Genomic DNA, 22,274 nt, shown 5'->3' on the forward strand with positions numbered 1-22,274 from the left:
CGTCCATGACAAGGAAAAGTGGTCGCCATGGTCGAGTGGTCGTCATATCCGAGTGGTCGCCATTACATGTTTTACTGTAGTAAAGTGCCGACTACTCACATCCCTTGATGTGCAGGCTGTTTCCAGGGGGTTCGAATAAGGAGAATGGTCGGATAAGGGAGCAGTCACACATAATCTAAACGATGCACATTTCCTCATGTCAATCCATGCATGCACCGACGCTGCAGAACCAGGCAGAAGGACAGAGCGAAACTGGAGAACATTTTCATTCCATTCTCGCAGGGCTATACAGGGAATGATGAAAGAATTCAAAGACTACAAATATAAAGGCAACGAGTTTGTAAGATATTAAATCTAGCATTTCACATTTACTCAGTGGGTGAAAAAGAAAGAAGGCAGGAGAACACGTCACATGGTACTAATAACACACTCATGAGGACTAGCAACATGTAACTGCAAAGACAACATATTCTCATTTTGTACAAACAGCTCAAGGAACAGCTTACAAATGTACAATACTTCCAAAACCCACACATACACACACAACCACACACACACGTACTCACGCACACACCTTGGTCCTTGAACGCCCATCGCTAGTGCGATGATAGCGTGCGAGCTGAGCAATATGGGGAGTGACGCTTCAAGTCACGCGCCCGGCAAAATGTTCCTCCACACATGCACTGAAAACTCTTCGCTGACCCTGGCGGAGGACGACGAGACAACTTCCTGGACTCTCCCCTCCTGTCTTGTGCCACATCACACCAGTCACTTTCCGGGATCCCCGCCATGGCCAGGTCAGATCTAGCCACTTCACACCATCTCTTCCTGAGGCCATTACTGGGGCCCCGTGAAGGAAGTTCCCCGAAGAGAACCTGCTTGGGGAGCCGGCGGGAATCCATACTGGCAATGTGGCCAAGCCAGCGAAGACGATGGCATAGCTGAAGCTCACCGATGTCTGCTGGGAGTCTGCCTCGCTTTGCAATCTCCTCGCTGGTAAGCCTGTCCTGCCACTGTGTGGAGCGGGATACACCAAGGATGGCACGACTGCACCCGTGATGGAAGACGTTCGGCCGCCGCAGGTGTGTCGCCTTCAGTGCCCAGGTCTCGGCACCGTAAAACAGAGTGCTGAGCACAATGGCCGTATACACCAGTCTTTTCGTGCATATGGATAGGGGCTTGTATTGAAAAATGGGCATCTGCAAGGAGCCAAAAACACGTGACGCCCTAGCCAGCTGCACTGCTACCTCGCCATCCAGTGAACTGTTATCGTCCAGAGAACCACCGAGGTAGGTTAAACTGGCCACCTGATCAATTACATCACCAGACTCCAGAGTTGCGCCACACTGAGCTGAGTTATCACCCACGGCCATCACCTTCGTCTTGGAAGTGCTCACGGACAAGCCCCAACGCGCAGTGCAGCTAACAAATTCCCTCGCTTGATGTCCACCCCACACTGAGACAGTGCGTAAAGCGCTGCATCATTCTCAAAACTGCGACTCCGTTATCTCGGTCTCCAGCAGCTTCGATTAGGCTGACCTATCGCCAACAAGCTTCCGTCCGATGCGGTAGCGCAGAGTTACACCAGGCACAGTCGATCTGGAACGCCACGAGGCAAGAACCGTGGCAAAGTATATATCGAACAGAGTAGGTGCCAGGGTACAGCCCTGCCGGAGACCATTGGCCACAGCCTGAGATGGCATCTGTTAGCCCTCCAGCAACGTGCATCCTGGCCTCTAGGCCATCGTGGAGACTCCAGATTAAGCCGAGCATATGCTGTGGCACACCAACTCTCTCCAAGACTAGCCACAACGCATGAAGGGGAATTGAGTGGTACGTCTTTCTGAGGTCGGCAAAAAGGACGTACAGCTGGGACGTATGCTCAATGGGTTCTCCAAAAGCTGGCGAGCCACAAACAACATGTCCAAGCAACCACGGCCCTTCCGAAAACGACACTGCGACTCAGGCAAAATATCCTTTGCCAGTATTCATTAGGCGAACCTGGATGACACGAGCAAAAAACTTCCCAACAACGTCCAGAAGACTTATGCCACGCCAATTGTCACATCAGTGGAGGTCTCCTTTCTTTGGAATCATGACAATCTCCGCATCACGCCATTCAGGAGGTACTGAACCGCTCAACCACACCGCCCGAACAAGATTAGATATACACTGATGCAAGCCTTCCCCGCCGTAGCGAAGGAACTCTGGAGCAATCCCAGACTCCCCCGCAGCTGTACCCATGTTAAGTCTCCGCATTGCACACATCACGTCGTCGAAACCTGGAGGGAGATCTAGACTCACACGTGGCTCCTCAGTAGGTATACTCTGTAACACAGTGATATCAACATTACTAACAATGGTGAATACCTGCGCAAAGTGGTGACTCCAGCAATCCCTGACACTGTCAGGGCTGGACGTTAAAACACCTTCTTGATTGTAAACGGCTGAAGTGGTAACCGGTTGTCTCCCAGAATGTACTCCCTGCAGTTTCCTGTTGGATTTCCAGCGCGTGCAACCATCCTTTTGTGCGTTTTCTGCGCCGGTAGCGACCTCCGCAATCCACCTCTCCTTCGCCGGACAAACCTCTCGGCTCACTGACCTTTGGGCAGCCTGGAATTCCCTTTGCGTTGAGGCACTATTGTTTGCACGCGTACGCTCATGTATCAACTGGTTCTCCTCAACCAAGGGCTCCAACATTGTCTGGCTCTCCAGAAACCAGTAATGTTGTCTGCGTTTGCCGTGGCCCAGCACCCTAGATGCAAAATCTTGAATATATCAGTACATGCAGCGTCCCAAGCCTCCTTGACATTGCTATTCTCATCTATGTCAGGAGCCCGTTCGCAGGCATTCTCCATCTCCTTACGAAACGACTCTAAGATGTGATCGCTCTGCAGCCTATGCACGGCATAGGGCGTCCTCCGCTTGTTGGACTGTGTTTTAGGCAGGACATGATGGACAGATCATGGATCGCACAAAACGAGCGAAAGTTTTCCCCAGCCTCAGTGCATGATCAAAAGCCGGTCACGCACACGACTCCAGCCATCACCGTCGCCACGCATGTCATCGAAACGCGCAACATCACCAAACATCAGGTCGCATGCTGAACCAACATGAGCATTGAAATACGCTATGAGTGGCAGAAAAGAAACGATCCTTGACTACCGGCGTGGCCTTGGTTGTTGGAGCGTAGGCGCTGACGACTGTCACGAAGAAGTCAGACCGCCCCTTGAGATTGCTACCCTGTCGTATCTCGTAGCCCTTCGCTCCGACTAGAATCCGTGCAGTTACAATGCGCGAACTGATAGCTTTCCATTGCTCGCCGCCACGTCGCCACAACTCCGTCGCCTTCGCATTCAACAATAATCCCACGCCTTCTTTTCTCCCTTTCGCACGTACCCACGCACGCACGCACGCACACACACACACACATACATGTACGCACGCACGCACGCACACACACACACACACACACACTCTCTCGTTTTCTCACACACACACGTACTGTGAGTCTACAAATATTCAGCACATATTTATTTTCGGCTATTTTCGGCTTGGTCATGTTTGGCCGAAAATTTGTTGCGGCCGAAATTTTGGTTTTGCAAAGTTTAGTGTGACAGTACATACAGGCGACAGCAGTACAGGCTGAAAATATGATGCCCTGGGAGGCCGAAATTTGAATAAGCCGAAAATGTGTCGATGTACAGTGCACGCACGCACGCATGCACGCACGCCCACACACACACATACACACACTCAGCCTGACACTCATGCGACAGCACTTTACCATGCAGACAGATTGTAGCACAATTCTAAAGTTCTGCATACCAACAATGGATCTCCCCTGGTACCAGTATGGCATTTGATTTCTTCTTTGAGCACACCATCTTCAAGTATCTCTGCTTTTAGCTCCTCCACTTTATCCTCCCTAGCGTACCGATAGATCCTCTCTACATTCACCGCTGCCATCACTGTAAGGCATATCAAACACAAACATATCCACTAAACACACCACATCAGATACAACATCGTAATGAATAGCCCAGTCTGTAATAGTGACCCTGATCAAGAGTTATAAGAATAGCCAAGCCTCTACTGGTGACCTGGGGCACATGAAGGGCTTCTAGATTTTAAAGAATACAGTAGACGATTACCCAGACGTCAACTATCCGGATGATCGACTATCCGGATAGGGTTGGATCATAGCAGCTTTTCGAGATTTTTGCTGATTTTCCCCACTCGGAGCACCATTCAAGCGATGCACAATATGTATTACAACAGGTTGGAGTCAAAATGTACAACGATAGTGTCATTGTAAGGAGCTGAAGTGCGCCTAGTCTCTGCTGTACTGCCAAAGACAAAGAAAAATGAAAAGGCGACGAGGAGACAATAACTTTATTAATGCGATTAATAGTATAAGTGAAGCGGACATTACAAAATGATGAATGAGAATACATGTATCTAAAATGGTTGTTCCTAATCGATTTTCTTGAGACTATCATCAGGGAAAATCGTCTCACAATAGAGGCTATACGGAGAAACAAACTACTTATAGGTTATCGGATAGTGGGAAGAATACAAGGTGAGGTGTGAAAAAAAACTAAGTGGGAGAGAAGACGAAAGAAATTAGACGAAAATATGTGAGAGTGTTCTGACGGTGTGGCGTCAAACAACAGCGAGCAGTAGCGTGGGATTGTCGTTGGGTGCAGAGGACGGGATGGAAGAGGAAGAGGATGAGGAAGGTGAGAGCAGTGATGAAGAGAGTGAGTTGGACAACCAAGATGAGGATGACCGGACTGAAGGTGAGACCACAACGAAAGGGTCAGCAATTAAGAAACACCTCTTGTCTAGTAGCCAATGCCGCTCAGTGTATGATGATTCATGCTTCACTGTTTTGTGTCGTGCTCGTAGGTTTCGTGAACTTAAGGTATTAAAAGCTGTTTTCATTCGTAAACACAATCCTAATCTATGCATTCAGAAAGAAAATGTCACAAAACTGAGACTCTTCAACTAGCATTCACACACGTATTCATTCGCATACACCTACACCTCACAGTTCCTCACTCTATCACATTCACCTGCTTCCACGCCTTCATTTCACTCACCTTTTGTAGTAGCTCACACCGTCAGAACACTCTCACATCTTTTCGTCTAATTTCTTTCGTCTTCTCTCCCACTTAGTTTTTTTTTCACACCTCACCTTGTATTCTTCCCACTATCCGATAACCTATAAGTAGTTTGTTTCTCCGTATAGCCTCTATTGTGAGACGATTTCCCCTGACGATAGTCTCAAGAAAATCGATTAGGAACAACCATTTTAGATACATGTATTCTCATTCATCATTTTGTAATGTCCGCTTCACTTATACTATTAATCGCATTAACAAAGAAAAATGATGATAACATGCGGGAATATGTATGTTTTAGATTGATGTGTGACTGCGCCCTTATCCAAACAATCTTCTCATCCGAACCCCCTGGAGACAGTCCGCACCCCGAGTGGTGCGGATAGTCGACACTATACTATAAGAGCACTGTCTCTTAGGGGCCGTTTACATGAGGAAAATAAGCCCGGGCTTATTCGCCTTGGGCTTATTTTTCAACCGTTTACATGACGGTTGTACGGGGCTGAGTTCAGGTGAGTGACTGCGAGTTCTGCGCGCATTATATTTTTCAAATCGCACATGAACGCAGTGGTAAATGTTCGTGTTTGATGAAATTTGGATCAAGAAATGCCAGCTCAGGTTTCTACTGCCTTTCCAATTGTCACTTATTTTTCGAGAAGGTGAAGGATGGGCTAGGACCTTCCACTGGACAAAAAAACAGAAGAAAACATACCAAGAAATAAATAAAAGAGACGCGCTGTCCACGGCCGCATTCTCTCAGGTTCACGAGGCAAAATCGAAAAATACGGAAAAACTCGCTTATAAGCCCTTCTTGACCGTTTACATGACAAAATAAGCCCTGGGGGTTGGATAAGCTCGGGGGTCAAGGGTAGGGCTAGTTCAGCTCGGGGCGAGCTGAATAAGCCCGCCTGACCATGTAAACGCGCGCTCTAAAATGACTTGGGTGACTGATCAAGGCGGGCGTATCGTAAGCCTAGGGTTGAATAAGCCCGGGCTTATTTTTCTCATGTAAACGGCCCCTCAGAGTAGTTCTGGCAACAACACTGCAAGTCAAGTTGCTCATACATGTATCGTAAAGTACCGCCAGAAAGCCCCGTCTCGCGAGAGCGCCCCATCTTGATTTTACAGCCAGGGAAAGGAAAATCGTATGGCAGAGTGCAACGAAGTTTGTACGGTGTGAGAACCTTAGTATACTAAAGTCACACTTTGCTGATTTTGTGTGGAGCTTGTGTCCGCTTGAAGGTAAATTGAGTACGGATTGACTGCACAGCGCGCAATATGTGTACAAGGTTCGTGTTGTATGACCTACAGATAGGAGATCACCTCCACAATATGACCACGAAAGGACGAGATGGTGGGGCGCTTTGGCGGTACTTTACGGTACTTTCCAAAGTGTTCAACAGCGCGAGGGAAGAGCCAAAATGACTTCTTGCTTCCTGTATCATACGTATGATTTACAGCCCGAGTACAAGCGAGTACAAGGGCAATACCGGCTGAGGTCATGTATCAAGCCGGTATTGGACGTGTACGAGCGCGTACGAGGTGCTGTAAATCATTTATTGCATGCTTGACACCCACGTTCTATATAGAGTGCAGATCAGCATTGCAAGTCCTTTTTTTGCACCTCTTCGACCTGGATCCTGCTGTGGACTTGGAGTTCGTTGAGAAAATTCTGAAATGTACGTCGTTTGATGCTTTGAAAGTTTGAGAACTGATTTTTAATTTCTTCACCATTACTTTTCTTGTGGTGCGATGCCGGATACGTCCAAGACTGGAAACAATTATTTACAAGGTAGGTTTTATTTCACCTCCCGTTTGTTTTCAAGGTGCCTGCGCTTGCGATGCTCCCTGAGCTCTTCGAACAGTTGGTCAACGAAGGCCGACTCACATCATCAATGCCGGTCCTAACTTCGGAGAGAAGAGACAAGTCCGTGCAGGTAGGCAGTAGCTTTTTGGCGTATTGACTGTTGAATCCGATTATTCTGTACATACTCGTCGCCAGTAGAGTCCCCCGTTTTTTCGAGCCTGTTGCTTCTTTTGGTGATCGGTGTCTGATGGCGATGTTGTCCATCTACCATCGATCGCACCAAAATGACAACCTGCTCCGGAGATGTGAAGGACTCAACTGACGAACGGGCATGCGCAGAGTGATCGGATTCAGCGGGCAATATACTGAAAGCTATTGCCCGCCTGAGCTGGCAATACCGAGAAATACAGACCACTGAGCAAGAGCGCTCATTGGCTGTAGTACAGGCAACCCTCACGTGACATGCAATAAATCACTTCCCCAACAAGTGCTGACAGACTGAAAAACTTGTCTGCGCCTTCTAGGGTCTGCCTGGTCCCATAGCTCAGTGGTTAGAGCATTGCTCATGACAAGCAAGGTCCCGGCGGGTTCGAGTCCCGGGGGTCTGGCGTTGTTTCTCTTTTCAGGCAGTTCACTTCCCCGATTGATCCTTTTTAAAAAAGTAATAATAATATGATCCTCATGAGGAGCATTGGCCATGGGTCATTGATAACCTTGCAACATCCAGGAAAGGCATCGGGATCTTTCTCGAACTTCTGCCCCATTGTGTATCCAACCGTACTACGCAAGTCCTCTCATTGATCGTACTGCGTTGAATAAGTGGTCTTGTGAATAGGTTTTTATCGAATAACCAAAGTGGATTCTGTGCTGGACACTTCACTTATGTTGTCTTCTGGTGCTATAAGTGGTTCGCAGTGAGATGTCAACGATCACGTTTATCACTGGACATCCTTGGCATAGGTAATAAGCAAGAGTACATAACCCCAAGAGTGTGCAACTGCCTGCACTGCCTCTATGCAGTTTTTGCGACGGCAGAACTTCACATCACGTGACATGGTTCGAAAGGTTACTCTGGCAAACAGTGCAAAGTGACCACAAGATAGATGAACCCAAAGCAGGATTGCGTACAGCCATGAATCTATCATGCAAAGGGTGCAAATAATGTACACGGGTTCGTCACGTGATGTGAGTGTTTACATGAGAGTTCTCAACCCGGGTCGAGTTCGACCGATTTCAATCCGCCATGTAAACAAAATGAATGGCGCGTTTACATGACGCATTGGGCTTGACCCGGGTTGAATTTTCGCCCCGGATTGATTTCACCCCCCCCCCCCCCCCCAAGGAGAGAGTCGAAATCAACCCGGGGCGAGAAAATCGTACAAACATACTTCTGTGCGTATCTCGCGCCAGGTTTGAATAGTACTGCAAATGCAAATTTTGCGCGAAAGTATTCACGTGACCATACAGTGGACTTTTGGCAGCATATCAGTATTTGACCCGGGTCAACTGTCTTAATGTTAACGCTCACCTATTTTGTCTATCATACAGACTTTCAACCTGGGCTGAACTCGACCCGGGTTGGAAACTCTCATGTAAACACAGAATCAGTCTGACGTGCGGCTTTTATACCGAATGTCAACAAAACTACCAATGTTGGACCCGACGGGGGAGGGGCGGGGGGTGCGGCTTAGACCTATGTGCGGCTAACACTCCGGAAATTACGGTATCTAATTATATGGGTTCTTTCAATTTGCTGAATCCTAACTATTGATTTCTTTTAGATTTGAAGCTTGTTTCCATGCCGACTTCATACTCATACATTGTATCTCTCTTTTCCGGGCGGTCCCAGACCAGACACTGCCTGTAACTTGGAATGGTCTGTAACTCTGAAATGTCCAGAAGGGGCTATCCGGCATTATCGATAATTTTCACGAAACGAAGAAAAGTATATTTTGAAGTAGTTACGATCCCCCCCCCCCCCCTGAACGAAAAATAGATTGACTTGACTGCAAGAATGCTTTGATGTCTCGTATATCAATATTTTTCAAAACGAAACTCCCCTTGACCCACCCACCCATAAACGAAGCTTTTTCTCTTCATGTATTTACTTAGAGACGTCTAACAGGCGTTTCTTTCTTGACCCACCCACCCACCCCCCAAAACTGCAGATAATACCACTCATAATCAACACCATACTATCAAGAGATTATAACGGGGGATATATACCCTTGATACTATGCACACATATGCAGTACAGGCGACTCCACTTATAACAAACTCGCATATAGCGAATTTCGTGATAATTATAGCGAACCCTTGTCCATGTCCCTGTTTGAACCCTTTCAAAATTGACCTTTTATCATGTTTTTAGCGAACAGGTATGTGTCCCTGACGCGTGCAGTGCAATGACTATTGTAGTGTGTCTTTTAGAGGGTTTGGAAATGTGCCTCTAATCACGCGTACAGCAGACAATGTTCTTTTAACATAAAATTTTAACTCCCAGTATCGAGTCAGCGAGAATCGGTATATTGCACACAGGAAATGGCAAGGAGATAGTCCAACAAGGGAAGAATTCTACGTGCAGAGACAAACCACAAACTACTGCCAGAAGTCCAGAAGTGGAAAAACAACAAATACACATGTATACAAATATGGTAGAGTACATAAGCATGTAGCAGAGTTCGCAGGAAGTGGTACATCTGCGCAACGTTTCGAGGGTCATGCGTAGCATGGTACTCTACGTAGCCGACAATAAATAATAAAAAGTAAATTATCGTATCCGTTCCCGAAGGGAACTCACGACGGCCGCTAACACCCGATAAACCCTAGCGGCAGATGCAGCGCCTAACGGTGGGGGTGAGTGGGTAAGTCTCACAACCACTGGCACAAGTGCCGAAAGCGACCCCATTAGCTGCATCCATGTACCCCTTGTGCCTGGCCACAAGTTCCCAGTTGACTGTGGGTAGCAGCACGGCTGGAAAAACCGCTCCCAGGCAGGACTTGAACCAGGTACCTCTCGTATCTCAATCATGGTCTTTGACCAACCCACTGTGCCTGCCGACAATGGCAACATGATAAAGGCTACATCCTGTAAACAAAATGCTGCCGCACAGAAGCTTGAGAAATGTACAAAATTACAAATTCGCGGAACGAAAGATAAATCGCAAGAAATCCGTGCAGGCACTACAGTCTCAACGCCTACCTGTACTACTAGCTGTAGCAATGCCATATCATGCACATATACATGTACTACTAGCTGTAGCAATGCCATATCATGCACATATACATGTACTACTAGCTGTAGCAATGCCATATCATGCACATATACATGTACTACTAGCTGTAGCAATGCCATATCATGCACATATCTATGTACTACTAGCTGTAGCAATGCCATATCATGCACATATACATGTACTACTAGCTGTAGCAATGCCATATAATGCACATATACATGTACTACTAGCTGTAGCAATGCCATATCATGCACATATACATGTACTACTAGCTGTAGCAATGCCATATCATGCACATATACATGTACTACTAGCTGTAGCAATGCCATATCATGCACATATACATGTACTACTAGCTGTAGCAATGCCATATCATGCACATATACATGTACTACTAGCTGTAGCAATGCCATATCATGCACATATACATGTACTACTAGCTGTAGCAATGCCATATCATGCACATATACATGTACTACTAGCTGTAGCAATGCCATATCATGCACATATACATGTACACGCGGTATGGTATGCTTGCACTCCGAAACGTATTTTTTTGAAACAGGAGAACCCACCCACAAGAAATGCCTAGCCTGTCAGACGTCTCTAAGTAAACACATGTATTTACGGACGGCCCCTAGCTCTCAATCACATGCGTTTGCATGGGGAAGGGCCAGAGATCTGCCACATGACGTCAGTATTTGCACAAAACATGAGTAGTAATATTACCACTACAGTCCATTCACAAAAATATGGGCCCTGGCTCTGGCGAGCTCCCGTATTTGGCGATTTTTCCAGATTTTATCGTACACAGTGCAGTGCTGCGAAATTTGAAATTTGAAAAAGGGTCCAAAAAGGGTACCTGAACTGGGGTTCGAACCGCACAATGCACTGTTGCAGGCAGGGTCAAACGGCCTGAATTTTGATGGTTTTTCCCAATTCAGTGCTCTTGTGGCAAAACCTGGCCGAAATCCTATTCTTGTTATGGCTTGCTTTTTTGAGAAATAGACTTCAGAAACATAATTGGAAGAGGATTCTATAGGGGATTGCAGAAAAAAATTCTAAAAAAGCTCAACATTTGACCCATTTATGGCCAAAAGCTAGAAGTCCATCTTTTTCTGAATGGACTGTAAAACCCATCCACAGGGTGCCTGCTATACCTATAGTGTAGGTGCCCGTAACTTTGAGGTCCGGGTTAGAGAGACATGAGTGTACTAGTGTAGATTTAACGTTGTTAGTACGACATAGGTTACAAGACAACCGTCATTAGCAGACAAAGATCTAAAATTCCCTGACACCATGTGTACATTGTGTAATGGCAGTACACACGTGGACCATTATGTGCTGACAGGGCAGTTAGCTTTTTTGAGCTCCGTAGTTTTTCGCAGGTTTTGTAGGAGCCAGCCGGCAGCAGGCCGGTCTGAAGCAGGGTAGGGACTGGATAGTTTAAAATTAGGCAGTAGATAGTTAGAGCGTTCCAAAATGCCCACGTCCGGTGAAAATCGCAGTTGGAATTCGGTCTCTCCGAAAGTTCTAAAGAGGAACACGGGGACTTTCCACGTTCCACTGCACACGAAACCCTCGAAGTTGCTGAGGCCCTGATTGAACATGGCTACTCCGACCTGATATCCGTGCAGCTGACCAGTAACTTGAGCTGCAAGGCCACGTTTCATTCCCGAGACACTCTGACACGACTTTGCCGAAACGGTTTTCATCTCATGTCAGTGGAAGTGCGCGTCACTCAACTGGTGCCTGATTCCGTGGAAATCCAAATTCACGATGTGCCCATCTGGGTCCAGGACGGCGTTATTATCGAAAGCCTGGGTGTCTATGGATCGGCCGTTGGGCCTCTTCGCCATGGATTTGTCAAGACGAAGTCAGGGCTCGCCATTGCCACTGGTATCCGCTTCGCCACATGCTCTCTTCGCCCCAACATGCAGATTCCGTCGTATGTGAAAACATCTACGAACAACTTGTCGTCCGCACAGGGATCGCTGTCAAGCATGACAGCACACCCCAGAACTCCCCTCTCGGACGTCGAAGTAGACATTGCAGAGCGAGATCTAGAACGGACAGAGCGACTCCTATCAGAAGTGGCATCAAACATCAACACGGAAGCGATCCACACTTGGTTCACGCCTGAACGTTGAGGCAGGAATGCCAGCACTGAGTCCTCACCAGAGTTGGCAACTGGGGTGAAGAAGAAGGATTCCCGGAAGCCAACAAATCTAGCTACAGGCTCACGATTTAGTCAGCTTGCCAGAGTCCAATCATGACTTGAAAAAGAAAAGAAAAAATGCAGAACTATAACTATAATGTAACACCCACAGCACCACCTACCTCCTTGACCCAGTCACTCCGCCTCCTGGTGACTAATGCTTTTAGCTTAGCAAACGAATTTGGAGAATTTGTCCACGCTGTCACGCATCACAATGTTGACATCGCTGCTGTGACCAAGACCAAGTTTGATGCAACTATCATGCCAGCTGACCAATGATAAAGAATGATGGCAGCACTGGGTGACCCTAATTCTGCAACAGGACTCAAACTGCTGGTGACTAATGCCTGTAGCCTTCGTAACAAGCTGGACGACCTGAGGCATGCACTCAACCAGCACGACATAGATGTAGCAATTATCACTGAAACTAAATTCTCTGCTGATGCCATACCTAGCCTTGACTCGTCCATCCCTGGACACGGCGTCCCATATCGCAGAGACCGGAACAAGCACGGCGGAGGTATCGCTGTGTGGATCAAGTCCACCCTTGCTTCTGCTCATCTAGACCAACTCCAGTCTGCAGAACACGAAACACTCTGGGTTAAAGTCCGCCTCCGTGGTGGCACAAGCTTGGTGATCGGCTCTGTGCACCGTCCAGGCTCCTGTAGCCCCACCGACCTCTGTCTCATCGATTCACTTGACGATACACTACATCAGGCCAAAGAGCTGTCCCCGAACGTAATCCTCGCTGGGGATTTCAACGTGGATAGTGCAGATTGGCTTGGTAGCACGAAGTCAACCCCGGCCGGGGATGCCCTCGAGGATCTTTGTATCACCCACGAGCTCATGCAACATGTCCGAGAGTCCACTCGAGGTGCCAACACACTAGACCTAATCATGTCCACTTTCCAACAATCCATCAGCACCACTATACTTGCCCCTTTTGGACGCTCAGATCATGGAACTGTGATAGCTCAATTCCCGACCATTTCACCATGCCGGGGAGAGGCCACCACGCGTACTGTGTGGCGTTACGAGCGTGCTGACTGGGGACGACTCAGAGCACACCTCAAGGCTGTCCCTTGGGCCTCCATTATCACCGACGATCCAGAGTTGTCTTGCTTACAAATCACCAATACCATCGCTGCAGGCATGTACCAGTTCATTCCCCATAAGACTCTCGTCATCCGCTCATCTGATCCCAAGTGGTGGACCCCTGAGTGCACACAAGTGATGCGTATCAAGGAAAGAGAACGGAGGAAATGGCGGCACGACCTCGGCAATGATGTCAAGAAGCAATCCTTCATCGACTCTGTTACCCGCGCTACCACCACACTTCAGCACTCCAGGCAGGAGAAGGAACGGTACCTTCGGGCCCGGCTCACCTGCAGCTCGCTTCGCGACAAGGCATGGTGGTGCAACCTGAAAGGAGCATGCGGTCTTGGCCGAAACTCTGACATCCCCTCCTCCTCGACAATGCCGGGAAGGAACACATCACCAGCAAGGAGAAGGCTGACTGCTTTGGTCACTTCTTTGCTGGCAAGTGCAGCCTGGGTGACAGGGACCTACATCGTGCCTCCCTTGGAACCCCAGCGCCTGCTCACCCACATCCACCACTCACCCACGTCCACTTCCGCATCCAGAATGTTCACCGCCTCCTGCGCCGTCTCGACGCGTCAAAAGCCACGAGGCCGGACAGCATCTCCCCCCCCCCCCCGTGTCCTGAAAGAATGCGCTTCGGTGCTCGCACCGGTCCTGACCAAGCTTTTCTCATTGTGCTTCCGGCATGGATACCAACCTCAGGCCTGGAAGCTCGCCAATGTTGTTCCTGTGCATAAACGCTCATCTTGCTCACAGCTCAAGAACTACCGCCCTGTATCTCTCCTTAGTGTGATATCCAAGGTAATGGAGACCATTATCAACATGCAAATTACGAACTACCTCGAGGGTAACTCACTGCTTGCAGCGAATCAGTTTGGCTTCAGACGGAATCTGGGTACAGCCGACGCTCTTACGGCGCTACACCACTCCTGGGCATCCTCAATCGGACGCGGGGGCGCAGCACGCGTACTTGCAGTTGACATCGCTGGAGCCTTCGACAAGGTCTCTCACGCAGGTGTCCTCTTCAAGCTACAGCAATGTGGCATCCAAGGAATCCTCCTTGCATGGCTGACATCGTACCTGTCTAACCGAAGCATACAGTGTGTTGTCGGTGGTGCAACCTCCCGTCCATACCCCATCAAGGCGGGAGTCCCACAAGGCAGAATCTTGGGGCCAACCATGTTTCTCATATACATTAACGACGTATCAACATGCCTTGCTGGGAACACGCAGCTGGAAGCCTATGCTGACGATACGACATTGTACACTCTTCTCCGTAACGACCTTCCCACTGCTGCTGCCTTGCTTCAGGACACTGTCAATCGTCTGTCAGACTGGGGCAAGGAATGGCGTGTAGCGTTTGAGCCATCGAAATCCCAGGCTATGACAGTCACGCTGCAAAGAGCGCAGCTAGCCTTGCCCTCTCTCCTCTTTGGAGGCAACCCTGTGCCAGAGTCATCCATAATAAAGCTCTTGGGGGTGACTTTTGATCCGAAGCTGTCCTTCGCGGAGCACATCCGCGCAGTGTCTATACGTGGCAAAACAGCGTTTGGGCCTCCTGCGGCTAACTGCGCCCTATCTATCCCGAGAAGGCCGGCTCATGGTGTACAAGGGGCTTGTACGACCCGTTTTGGAGTATGCTCCGCTCGTCTGGATGGGAGCTGCTCCCTCCCATCTTGCACGCCTAGATAGCATCCAACGCCGTGCATTGCGCATCATTGGTCCCGGGACGGAGCTCCAGAGCCTCAGCCTACGGCGATACGTTGCTGCATTAACATACACGTACAAACTGCATTTCATCACCGGTCCAACTCAATTGCTAGCAGCCCTCCCACCAAGGCTTGAGCCCCGTGACGCCACTCGCACTCGAAACGATCTCCGCATGGTCGCCGGCCACAGTTACCAGCTACGGAATCCCCTACCGCGTCAAGCACCAGACACCATTCTCCGCAGCTTCCTACATTGTGCAATCCAGCTGTGGAATTCCCTGCCGCCAGCTTTTCTAGACTCCACCCCAACTCGCAAAAATCTTCAAAAGTTTAAGTGCAACGTCAACGAGTACCTCCGCCGACAGGATTGGCGATGGTCCACGGACATTCTGCCTGTCAACCCACCTACATTCTAGTGCCCCGTCAACGACTCCCATTGCTACGAATGCGCTGCACACTAGTACTAGCTGTTGTTTGCCCTTGCTTTATTTTTATTTTTGCTGACCCTTACAGCTCTATCTTTTGTTTTTGGTGCGTGTTTCTGGCCGTGATGCCGAGACCTCAGGTCGGCAGAGCCATCAATGCCCCACCATCACTGCTGCATCTCGGTGCAGCCCCTTCTCAGTAGTTTTCACGTTTGTCCTTGTCTCAGTACCATTGTCTTTCTGTATTATTTATGAGTTGGGTATGTGAACGTAGTAAAAAAACCAACAAACAAAAAACACGACACAGAGCACCACGAATCATTCCTTGTAACTTATTGTTTCATGCCCATCGGCAACGAATGATGTGTGGTGCTCTGTGTCGTGTGTAAGATAGCTCTATTTGAGCACTCTACTGAGCTGGAGGACTCTCATTTGTATAATGGTAGTATATGCAAATCCGGATAAGAGACAATTCGTTTGTAGAAAAATTCATTATAAAAATCACCTTTAGCTGTCTCACAGGTTCGATTCCCAGTCATTACAAGACAAAGCAAATGACCATGGATTACAAAATTGCTCGGATGCCCCTATGTTCCCCTGCCAGCAACTAGGCGGAAAGTTTGAAAGTGATTTCTCTGGGTTTTTTTCTAGCTCCTGTAGCTCGATCAATGTTTCATGTTGTCTTGTATAGGAGGGGTTCGATAAGAATTGTTTTAGAATGGGTTGTCTTGTACAGGGTCAGGGGAAAACTGCTACAGCTAGTACCAAGACTACATAACACCCCCCCCCCCCTGTCTGATGATCGATTAAGTTCGTGAAACTCAGAGTTACGAAACCCCAACTACTCGTTCTGCTGTCTGTGTAACCCTGGTAACCCCGGGTGATGTACTCTTGCTACAGGTATTTTTCTACCTAGTACGGTAACAGCGCACGCATTCCAGGATACACTGTATGGTATATTCAGGAAACACAAAATAATAATAATCGTAAACTTTACCTGCCGATGCTGCACTAAGCAGCTGGCAATTGATAGCGGCTCCTCCAACTCCGCGGTCCGGCGATGGCCGCAAGGAGTCTTCACTTCCCCGCAGAACTAGCACGAGCTCGTGACAAAACGCTATACAAAATGACCAGCTCGAACACCACACAACCTTCCTGTTCCATTACCGACTGTAATCAAACCAAATAAACACTGACTGCACTGCGTGGGACGACAAGTGCCTGGAAAACAAGATTCTAGTACTGGTGGCATGACTCACTTTTTTTTCTTCAGGGGGGAACTCTGTAGACGTGTAGTCGCGTGCGCAGGGGCCTGACGAGCTGGCAGTGCTGCAGTGCTGGAGCTGTGGGTGGTAGACCGACCGTTGTAGTAGACCGTTGGCGTTGTAGACCGTCCGTGCGTCATGTCACCTCATTACTTCTCAATTTTAGCGCTGCGTCTCAGCTAGGAATCCCTCATCATCTCACAGTCTCACACGTCTAGGCTCCACGTCTCTAGCTGTACTACCACTAGACGTTCAAGTCTTATCAGGTCCTCTACCATGGTCTGCGTGCAATAAACCTTGTTTTAGTTCACACAGTCATGTTGTTGGTTGACAGCGTGAAACCAGACTGTCCAACCGTCCAGACCTCGTCTGGACAGTCCGGAATTGAGAGAAATTGTCCTGCGTCCTGCCGAGGTGCTCATCCGGACGCCTTTTGTCCAGACTTCATGAAAATCGACACTGTTGTCCTGCTTTTCACGTCTTGACTCCGACAACAGATCACGATTGATCACACGGAAAAGATGGCTGATGCGTGCACTCTTCGGACACCGAGCTCACGAGCTCGTGTTCATGCAACTAATATTACTTACCGGTACTTGCCACCCTGTAGTATCCGAAAGCACATTATTTTTGTTGGCTGCCGTGGCAGCTTTATGCCCACCTGTATCACGTCGGGTGCATTCAGATCTTTTCAGTTATATAGAAAGAAAAGAAAATTTAGACCGACTATAGAGGGTACTAGGGTGTCCAGATTTGGGGTGGCCAGGAGGTTGGACAGTGTGTGAAACAAGGTAGAGGACACCGTGTTCGGAAACAGTGACCTTTCTACAACCATCCAAAGCCCCGGTCTGTTGAGACCATCTGAACCGTATGGGTCTAGACCCGGTTCTGACCCTCTTTATTCCAGGGGAGATTTTTTAGACTTCTCCTAACGTCAGTCGTGTATTCTGTGATTGCTCCTGGATGTCTTCTTTTAAATAGTCATAAAACATAGTAACAATTTTAACCTGAATTGTTTTCCTTTTCACACTCTTTTTTTCTTCCAACTTCTGCCCATGGCGTCCCTTTCTCAGCTCGTCAGCTGACAACAGTCACTGTCACCACCCTGACACTGTCTTGACGAGGTGCTCTCTGTAGACGAGGTTGGTGATGTCGCGACGCGGCCATGGGTAGGCCTTCACCACCGTGGATGGTTGTAGAAAGGTCACTGTTTCTGAACACGGTGTCCTCCACTTTGTTTCATGCTGTCAATCTAACAATTGCATTTATACAGTCATGTAGTGTACATGATTGTACAGGGTATTAGATAAACCTTGTTTTGTTGAAAACATGTTGTTGATTGACAGCATGTAGCAAGGCGGAGGACACCGTGTTCGGAAACAGTGACCGTAATACTCAAGTACCATGAGTGCGACCATCCACGGTTGGTAGAGCCCCGGTCTTTCTGACCATCTGAACGGTATGGGTGTTAGACCCGGTGGTTCTGACCCTCTTTATTCTAGGCCGGGAGTTGTCTTACTGGTACAGTGGTAGTCTGACTCTGAGTCGAGTTGTGACTCAGTCAAGTGTCAAGTCAAGTCGGCGGAAAAGCTCGAGCTTCAGTGTGGGGAGCAAACACCTTTCTTATCTAATCATCGCCGAAGCCGCTATCACGATCTTGGTGATTATCACTCCCATAGGTTCTTGCTATAGCTAAGCAGTCAAATATTCCTGCATATTTCACTCCTGGACCTTAGGGCTATATTGACCGCTTATATTAGTTTTGACTCCTTTTTAGGGGTTGAACACAGGCTTTGGCTAGTCGTGATAGACCTAATATTGACTTCGTACTTGGTCAGTATAGGAAATAAAAGACCTCGGCTTCGCCTCGGTCGTATACTCGGCTTTTATTTCCAATATTGACCAAGTACGAAGTCAATATTATTAAAGTACTTAGTTTATTAGGCGGGTAACAGAACTGTCGTTCGCTGGCTTACTTGTAGTTTTGATAACGCTTCGCTCTTCATTGAGATATCTATCATTCTCTCTTTTTTCTCCTCATCTTCTCCCCAACGCTCCTTCCCTGTAACATAATAACATATTCACTGCCTTGTCATTGAGCATTTTGTGCTCGTTTGGATTTGCGAATTCAAATAATGTACATGTACATGTATACAAACAAACAAATAATTATTAGATACGTATTACCGGTTTGCCGGATGATTCAGAAACGCCGTATGTCCATGCTGGAACATATGCTTCGACTGGATGGCGACACCCCTCCACGAAAAGCAATGGAGAGCTATCTGGCGCATACCGGGCCAGGCAGAAGGGGCCGACCACTCACCACCCTCGCTACAACAATTAAACAGGTAGCCATTGGCGGACTATGCTCGGCCAATCGTCAAATTATGCTTTTGATTATGCCACAATTATGCCAACAAATATGCTGAATTATGCTGAATTATGCTCGGTTCCACTATGTATTCACGCTGTACATAGAGGATTGAGAAACCACGCATACACACACGGCCATGCCCTAAGCATAATTTTTGTCTAAACCGAAAGATTATGCCGACCTTACACGTTGGAATCCGTATATTATGCCGGAGCATAATGTTTTGACGAAATCCGAAGATTATGCCAGATATTATGCCGGCATAATCCGCCAAGGGCTATGACAAGGAGTCGTAACTGGGGTATTTAAACAAAAAACATCTGCAGGCTTTCTGGCAAAGCTATATTATGCCCCTAAGCATAATTTTTGTCTAAACCGAAAGATTATGCCGACCTTGCACGTTGGAATCCGTATATTATGCCGGAGCATAATGTTTTGACGAAATCCCAAGGTTATGCCAAATATTATGCCGGCATAATCCGCCAAGGGCTACAAACAGGACCTGGCAGGGAAGGATATTGCCATGGAAAATACGAAAGATTTGCAGAACTTGAGGGAGATGGCTGGCGACAAGCGTGCCTGGAGCCGGTTGTGGAAGTGAACGATAGGGCATTCGTTTGTAGAACTCCACTCCATGATCGCCGGCTGTGTTCAATATTCAACAATAGAATTTAATTCCTATCAAACCAGCCGTGTTTTAATATTTTAGTATTCACATATTTTACCCCTAGCTCATTACGACAAGCTTCTCGGCAATCAGGCAATCAGAAATGCCGAAGCAGAACAACGTACTTTATAGTTTACAGGATATTGCACGGTTCCGAGGGGATTATTTTTCAAATCCCCAAGGCGCGCAGCGCAGCGGGGATTATGAAAAATAATCCTCGCGGACACTGTGCAATATCCTGTATAAACCACACTTTTCGGGTGACCAGCAGCGCAGACACAGTACATGTGCAGTGCGAACGGAACACTGAAGTTAGTTCTGACATAGTCATTCGCTCGTCGCCTCTCCTGGTTTACATGTAGATCCACTTGTTGGTTTGACTGAGGCGAGTGCGGAATGTCACACACTTTCTTTGGTTTGTCTCCCAAGACGAAGGAAGCCTCATGAAGTCCGCTGCTTGTTGGTAGCTGACAAGACCGTGAGAAAAGGCGGTGCTGATTGTGATCAAGTCAAGACGACGAAATAGTAGATATTGTAATCATTTGAAAATAATTTGAGATGCTTTGTTCGTCTGACACCAACAAAATATGCTGCGTGGAGGCGATTTATTCCCAGTACAAATCAAAGACTACAATGAAGAATTGTCAGACACTGACGTCCGTCCTATGGCTTAGTCTAATGTTGTAAGAGTATCCGAAATAAGATGGATTGTGTTGTGTAAATTTGACAAGACCAGTAAAGCGTGAATGCCACATGTAGAACCAATGACATTGAGTTAGTAGTAGGCTAACTGCTGCAACGGTTTGTCTTTCAGGTCTGTGAAAGAAGGAAATTTCCAAATACTGACCTAGAAACCAATTTTGCATTGAACGGCGATGCTCATTACATTAGTATCATTACTATGCGTCTTTGTCATTTCGTGCAATAGAGAGGTTAAGATGCACGTTATTTCCGACGTGACGCGCAATTTCACGTCGAACTTGGCGTAAAACTCCAAATTTCGACGTGAGCAGCAGGTCGCTCGCGTTGATTTTTCGACGTGCGAGCAAATAACGCGAGCTGAACTTTCGCGTCACGTCGGAAATAACGTGCATCTTAACCTCTCTAATGTTTCTATGACAACTCGTGTGCTGGACGATAGCCCTTTTTTTCGCTCTTTTTGGCCCTTTTTGGAAAAGCCCGTTTCTTTCGCCCTTTATTTCGTTTTTGGTGAATATCGCCCTTTTGGAGCTTTTTTAGCTGAAAAAGTGCTAAAATCTGTTTGCTCATGCATGCGGTCACAGTTTCCGAGTGCTCGATCCGGATGGGCCTTGGCACGCCGCATTTTCGGGGGGGGGGGGGGGGAGGGGCAACAAGTTGGTGAAGCTTGTACCCGGTGTACAGAATGCTGTAAAAAGTGGGTTTTTTTTTAACTTAACTTCCTGTTTTGCCTTTCGTGGACCCATAAATGGAAGAGTGCGTACTAGTATTCATTTCTCAGCTTGGGTTCATATCTGAACATGTAAAAGAGCCCTTTTTGCCTGTTTTCACTGAAAAAAGAGCACTTTTCGGCATATTTTGAGGGACGCGAAAAGCACTAAGTGCGAATTAAAAGAGTACCTTCGGGAAAGGGCTACTGGACGAGCATTTTTGTTGTGATTGGTTCAATTTCTTTTACTCTTCATGGGCTATCGGATTATTTTCTTTATCCGGTCTATTTATGACCAGTATTAATAATAATCTATATGCGAGTGTGGTCTGTCTCTATGGTTACCGGTGTTCGGCACATCCGGTTCATGTAGTATGCTGTAAATAAAGATGCTCTTGTTTATTGCTGATAGAAAGATTGCCTCTTCCCTAGTTTTGTTTCCCCAATATGCTTTTCTTTTGACAACTATAGCCACTTCCCCTTTTTAGACCTTATCTGGAAGGCCCATTCTTGCATATTCAAACAGCAGCCAAGGGAGCTAGCTCTCTTGGTTATGCTGGTAGAAGGACTGGGTCCGACCCACCGTCCGAGGGGATCCACAAGATTTCCTGTGGATATGGGATCCCCTCGTTTGAGGGGATTATGAGCCATAATCCCCTCAAACGAGGGGAGATATCCGTAGTAGTAGTAGTAGTAGTAGTAGTAGTAGTAGTAGTAAAGTAAAAGTAAGTAAATTATCGTATCCGTTCCCGAAGGGAACTCACGACGGCCGCTAACACCCGATAAACCCTAGCGGCAGATGCAGCGCCTAACGGTGGGGGTGAGTGGGTAAGTCTCACAACCACTGGCACAAGTGCCGAAAGCGACCCCATTAGCTGCATCCATGTACCCCTTGTGCCTGGCCACAAGTTCCCAGTTGACTGTGGGTAGCAGCA

General features: G+C 47.7%; 1 protein-coding gene across 1 annotated transcript in view; it reads right to left on the reverse strand.

Annotated features, from left to right (window-relative positions):
• Positions 1 to 17,068, reverse strand: part of LOC135824246 (ankyrin repeat, PH and SEC7 domain containing protein secG-like) — a 56,989-nt gene extending 39,921 nt beyond the window's left edge. Inside the window, exons 1-2 of the mRNA XM_065336976.1 lie at positions 16,620 to 17,068; positions 3,829 to 3,971 (exon numbers count right to left, since the gene is read on the reverse strand). Coding sequence (XP_065193048.1) covers positions 3,829 to 3,969 — 141 coding nt within the window. The 5' untranslated portion in view covers positions 3,970 to 3,971; positions 16,620 to 17,068. The remainder of the gene's footprint in view (positions 1 to 3,828; positions 3,972 to 16,619) is intronic.
• Between the last annotated feature and the right edge of the window lie 5,206 nt (positions 17,069 to 22,274).

Source organism: Sycon ciliatum, chromosome 9, assembly GCF_964019385.1.
Source record: "Sycon ciliatum chromosome 9, ocSycCili1.1, whole genome shotgun sequence".
Lineage (NCBI taxonomy): Eukaryota > Metazoa > Porifera > Calcarea > Leucosolenida > Sycettidae > Sycon > Sycon ciliatum.